This window comes from Primulina huaijiensis, chromosome 10, assembly GCF_012295235.1.
Source record: "Primulina huaijiensis isolate GDHJ02 chromosome 10, ASM1229523v2, whole genome shotgun sequence".
Taxonomy (NCBI): domain Eukaryota; kingdom Viridiplantae; phylum Streptophyta; class Magnoliopsida; order Lamiales; family Gesneriaceae; genus Primulina; species Primulina huaijiensis.
In genome coordinates, this window is record NC_133315.1 from 9,743,134 (window position 1) to 9,749,561 (window position 6,428).

At 40.7% G+C, this 6,428-nt stretch overlaps 1 protein-coding gene across 1 annotated transcript in view; it reads right to left on the reverse strand.

Moving 5' to 3' along the window:
- Positions 1–325: 325 nt before the first annotated feature.
- The window catches only part of LOC140986532 (uncharacterized), a 69,641-nt gene continuing 63,538 nt past the window's right edge, over positions 326–6,428 (reverse strand). The window contains exons 4-5 of the mRNA XM_073454821.1: positions 1,013–1,080; positions 326–910 (exon numbers count right to left, since the gene is read on the reverse strand). Coding sequence (XP_073310922.1) covers positions 326–910; positions 1,013–1,080 — 653 coding nt within the window. The remainder of the gene's footprint in view (positions 911–1,012; positions 1,081–6,428) is intronic.

Here is a 6,428-nt window from a genome sequence, read left to right on the forward strand (position 1 = left end):
ATTTGTTGGTCCCTACAAAGCATTCACCCTTGTGTGGCTTGCTGCATTTGGGACATAAAGGCCTATTCGTCTCCGACTGAACCACAGGAGCTTTACCTCGATGTTCTTCTTTTCCATTTCCTTTATATCCCCCTTTCCAACTTTGATTCGAAGCTTGGCTCTTTTGATTAAAGCTCTGTCTTCTCAATTTCCTTTCCTTCTCAATCTCTTTCTCGTCCTGTTCCGCTAAAAGAGCTTTCTCCACGATCTCTTTGTACGTTGCAGCTTTAGACATTCTGACATCCCTCCTGATCTCGGCTCTCAAACCTCTCATGAAGTGTTCCTCTCAATCTTTGTCATTCGAAGCAATAAAAGGAACGAACAGACATCCTTCTTCGAACTTCAGTATATAATCATTCAGATTCAAGTTGCCCTGCTTTAGTTCCAAGAACTCCTTCACTTTCTGTGTCATGACATCCGTGGAGAAATATTTGTCATAAAATAGCTCCTTGAACTCATTCCATTGGAGGGTTTGAACATTAACAGTTACCTTCGTGGCCTCCCACCAAATGCGTGCAGTCTTGGTCAGAAGAAACACTGCACAACTACCTCGATCATTATCTTCAAAGTGCAGGTAGTCAAAGATTGCTTCAATAGCTTTAACCCATTCCATAGCTACAAGAGGATCCACACTTCCCACGAACTCGGGTGGATTCATTCTTTTAAACCTGTCATACGCTCCCTCTGAACTGGGCTCCTGTCTCAGAAGGCCTCTACCTCTCCCGTGCACTGGGTTCTGCAATCTCAATAACTGTTGGATCTGTTCTCCATGAACTTTGGCTTGCTCCTTGAGCAACTTACTAAACTCATCGACAACTCGTGATGAGGAACTATCTTCTCCCTCTACAGCTTTCCTCTTAGGTGGCATCTCCTACATTGCATCTCAGTTTAAAATCATTTTAAATCATCTTTATACAATTAAAGATACATATCATCATATCAGTACATCAATGAGATGCAGAAATATACATACCGAAGTGTCGCAAACAAAAGAAGTCGTGTGCCAAATCATTGGTCCCAAAAACATTTGCTCTGATACCACTAAATGTAACACCCTTATCCATTTAAAAAAAAATAAATAAATAAACTCTATAATGCGGAAGCTTTAAAATATAGACTTGGAGGAAAGTATGAGCTTTAAAAAAATTTTGGCAAAGTTTCCCTGTAAAAAGACTTGCCACCTGTCTCAAGCAAAATATTTCAAATAATGTCAATAAGACCACATTCCATATAACAATCAAAATACTTATATTAATAACCAAAAGTAGCAAATGACATTATCAAAAACCATTACAAATCAAGTTTGAACTTCAAAATAACTTTTCCATTTTTAATACAAAATATACTTCATTATCATTTCCTCCAAGATTGGCACTAGTTCTTCTTCTTTTGTCTTGACACTCCGTCGTATCTATTCTTTGTTACCTGCATCTGCATCTCATGAACATAACTGAAATGAGTTATAAAAACTCAGCAAGTAGACCTTTAAATAACAAGTACATATACCATAGTATAAAGAAGGAATCCATATCATTTCTTAACCACAATATGCCATCAGTCAATAAAATTCATAAATAACAATTATAAGATGGCATCTATAGAACAATTCATTCCTTTTCATTTGTATGGCATTGATAGGTCATCCGTCGATGGTATACATGTACGTCTCAGTCAAAATCAGTCACAGTACATGTCATTATGTTGATCAACTTCCGTCAAGTGGGTTTAGAATTACCATAGGTAACACCACAATACCATATAACCATCAAGCCATAAAAACATTCATTGAAACATTTTATCAAACACGTGGAGTGCGTGCTAAAACCTTAGCTCCTTTACTTTGCCATTGGCATCAATTCCATTTCTTTCCAATATAATAATACATACAATATACATAATAAATGAATTAAAGGAGCTAAAATCAATAGAAACTTCATTTATCATATACATAGATCATGAGATGCATTCAAAGGAAAAGTCTACTTACAACCCAATACACAAGTGCTTGCTTAGTTCTTGAGGGATTCCTACAACATAATAATAATAATAATACCATCAATCATTAAATTAACAATCTTACCTCAACATTCAAACCAAATAACGCAATATTCTCCTTTCAATCACTAACCCAAGGAAACAAGCTTGCTTACCTTGCTCCTAAACTCTTGAGGAGAAGAACTTCTAATCTCCAAACAAAGATTAAGGTTTCAACCAAAGATTAATTTCTTGGAAGAAGTTGGATTGAAAAGAAATGAGAAACCCTAGCTTCCAAACCGTGAGAGAAGAGAAGAAGAAGAGAGAAAAATGAGTAAAAATGAATCCCCATTCGATTTTATGCCTCTCAAACTACAAAACACGTTTTTTAACTTGCTGGGCGCTCGGGCGGTCACATATTACCGCCCTAGCGCCGAATTCTCGGCCAGAACACCAAATTTTCAGAGCGAGGCGCGCTCGGGCGGTCAAATATTACCGCTCTGGCGCCGCTCTGCGCACAGCCACATCAAAGATTGCTCCGAAATGCCTCTTCCCTTAAGAATTAGGAAAAGTGGTAAACATGAAAGTTGTAGCCCTTTGTCTTGGCTTGCATCTCCAATTAACCTCATTTCATTTGAAGGTTTGAGTAAAAAGTTATGCTCAATCTCCCAACATGTGTCAGTACAGGAACGACGATGCGCACGACAACGTTCGGGCCACTTTTGGCATGTCTTCCCTAATGATTTGAACAAAACTAAAAACATGAAAGTTATAGCCTTATATCTTATCTTTCTAATGGAAAAGGCCTCACATCATTTGGATCACAATACAAAATATTATACTAAAAACCACAACTATTGCCACAGTTTCACACCGTTTCAACACTTCCATTACCTATTTAACTCAAATTCAACTTTCTATTCTACCATCCATTATCTATTCCATTTTATAACATTCATTACCATTCTTATCATAATGTAAAGCCATAAACATCACCATAAAATACCGTAATTCATAATAAATGAAATGAACGATCGATTATTATAATTTTGTAACGACCCTTTACAGGCCCAGTGGATTGCCCATACAGCCCACTGCCCCGATCGACCCAAGGCTATCCCGATCTTGGGCTCCATCAAAGGGGCCTTTTCCCTCAGGGGCTTTCCATAGGCGTCGTACGGGTTACTCATAGAACTCTCCAGCCCATGCACTGGAGCTTGTGCCTTCCCAGACTCGAACCTGGGATCACTTGGATATATAGATACTCAGCACAAGTCTAGGAAGGCACAAGCTCCAGTGCATGGGCTGGAGAGTTCTATGAGTAACCCGTACGACGCCTATGGAAAGCCCGTGAGGGAAAAGGCCCCTTTGATGGAGCCCAAGATCGGGATAGCCTTGGGTCGATCGGGGCAGTGGGCTGTATGGGCAGTCCACTTGGCCTGTAAAGGGTCGTTACAAAAATTGTTTGCCATTTTTTGAGTTTGCATATAATCGTTGCGTGCATTCTACTACGAACTATTCGCCATTTGAAATTGTTTATGGTTTTAACCCTTTGACTCCGTTGGATTTGATGTCTTTACCTGTGAGTGAAAGGTTAAACATGGATGGGAAAAAGAAGGCGGAATTTGTTAGGAGTTTGCATGAGAAGGTCAAAGCTAATATTGAAAAGAAGAATGAACAATACACAAAGCAAGCCAACAAGGGAAAGAAGAAGGTGATATTTGAGAAAGGTGATTGGGTGTGGCTACACTTGAGAAAGGAGAGGTTCCCCGAGAAGAGACGTTCAAAGCTGTTACCTAGAGGTGATGGACCATTTCAAGTCCTTGAAAGGATCAATGACAACGCCTACAAACTCAATCTGCCAGGTGAGTATAACGTGAGTTCTACTTTTAATGTTAGTGACTTGTCGTTGTTTGATGTAGGTGACGAACTAGATTTGAGGACAAATCCTTTTCAAGAAGGGGAGGATGATGCGGACACGGATGTGCACGTCCCAAGGAAAGCATGGGATCCCTTAGAGTTACCTGCGGGACTAATCACGAGGGGACGAGTGAAGAAGTTTAAAGAGGCGTTACATGGGCTTATGAGCAAGGAAGAAGGACTTACAAGCAAGGTGCAAAGTGCTGAAGGGTTCATGATGCATGGGAATAAGTTTGGGAGCCAAAGGAACATTATTTAGGTGATAAATGAAGAGGAGTCCAGCAGCTTCGGCGCCCGAGCGGCCAAACATTACCGCCCGAGCGCCACACTTACTGTCCAAGGAGAAAATTTCTAGAACCCTCGGCGCCCGAGCGCGAATAGTCCAGAGCCTTCGGCGCTCGAGCGGTCAAATTATACCGCCTGAGCGCGAGTCATATTCGGGAAATTATTTGTTTCTTTATTTAGAGTTTTAATTATCTTGGTAACTAGATTTGATATCTTTTGATATGTAAACCTATGATGAACGAAATTTGAAGGGACTTTTTCAGAATATTATTATTGAGTTTATCAAAGTTTTGAGTTTTCTCTCAACTTTTTCAAGGCTTTAGCTTTTTTTTCAAAAATCAAACTTATCAAAGTTTTTAACTTTGTGTCGTTTGTCGATCGTGCTTGTGCGGCTTGTCTTAGACTTGTTCTTTGAAGGTTCGTCATAATTTTCGGTTGTTTATCTCGTGATTATTTGTTGCTATACTTTTCATAGTTTAGAGGTGAAAATCACAACACACACACTTGATTCAAAAGATCGGGACAACACGAATTCCTTGTTCGATATTAAATTGAGGGCGCGATTCATATTTAATCGTGTTTGCTTTTATTCGTACATGGATTCACATCAGTATCAGACCGTGATCCTCGGTTCACTTCGCACTTTTTGGCAGAGTTTGTAGGAGGCGATAGGTACAAAGTTACATCTTAGTACCGCATATCATCCACAGACTGACGGACAGTCAGAACGGACGATCCAGACATTGGAAGATATGCTGAGAGCTGTAGTGCTTGATTTTAGCACTAGTTGCCAAGATGCATTACCACTTTGTGAGTTCTCGTACAACAACAGCTATCAAACGAGTATTGAGATGGCACCATTTGAGGCGTTGTACGGAAAGAAATGTCGATCCCCTTTGTATTGGGACGATATCTCTGAAGTTCCTGAGATTGGACCTGACATGATCAGAGATATGACAGAGAAAGTGAAGCTGATTCAGAAAAGAATGAAGACAGCTCAGGACAGACAAGCCAAATATGCCAATGTTCGACGAAGACCGTTGGTATTTGAGGCAGGAGACCGAGTATTCTTGAAAATTTCACCTTTCAGAGGCGTGGTCAGATTTGGCAAGAAAGGGAAGTTGTCTCCACGATACGTTGGTCCTTATGAGATTCTCGAGAAGATAGGAGATCGTGCCTATCGACTCGCCTTACCGCCTTCATTATCGGGGATACATGATGTTTTTCATGTATCTATGCTGCGAAAGTATCTCCCTAATGATTCACATGTTATTCCGCCAGACGAGGCCGAGCTGGATGAGACACTGAGTTATGTTGAAAAGCCAATTCAGATTTTGGATCGTAAAGAAAAACAACTCAGAACGAAGACAATCCCTCTAGTGAAAGTTCAATGGACTCGTCATGGCACTGAAGAGGCCACCTGGGAGACTGAATCGGACATGAGGCAGGAGTTCCCAGAGTTATTTCGATGATGTGAGTCTTCTGTTTAGTTTTTGTTATACATTTTTTTTTCTGATATGAATTGAATGCCTGTGATTTCGGGGACGAAATCATGTCTTAGAGGGGGGAGAAATGTAAGGCCTGAGATTACTGATATTGTAATCAGAAAATAATGATTAATGATTAATTTGATTAATTATAGAAGCATGAAGAAGATATGGATGATATGAAATAAGAAGTGAAATCATGCGCAAATGGTGCGAGAAGCCATTGTGCCGGACAGAATATTGCGCGCACATGCGCGGAGTGGAGGCGCGCACATGCGCGAGGTGACCTGTAGCCAAGATGTGAAGGCAGAGATTTGGGCGCACATGCGCGAAAATGGGGCGCGCATATGCGCGAGAAGATGGGAAGCCAAAGTTCAGAACAGAACTTTTGGCGCATATGCGCCGAGTGGTGTCGTGCATATGCGCCAGCAGTTGTGAAGTCCAGCGCGAAGACCAGTAGGTCTCGCGCATATGCGCCGAGGGAGGTCGCGCATATGCGCGAGATGTGTTGCTTGGAAAATGAAGCCACTTGCCTTGAGCATGCAATGATATATATGTAGTTCATTCCCTTTTGCCTCTTCAAGGGAAAACCGAGAGCTTGCCATGGGAATTTTCAAGTTTCTTTATATCTTAAATTAGTGGTTTTGAAGAATCCGTTGATCAGATTTTTATCCGGNAATAAAGAAAACTTGAAAATTCCCCTGGCAAGCTCTCGGTTTTCCC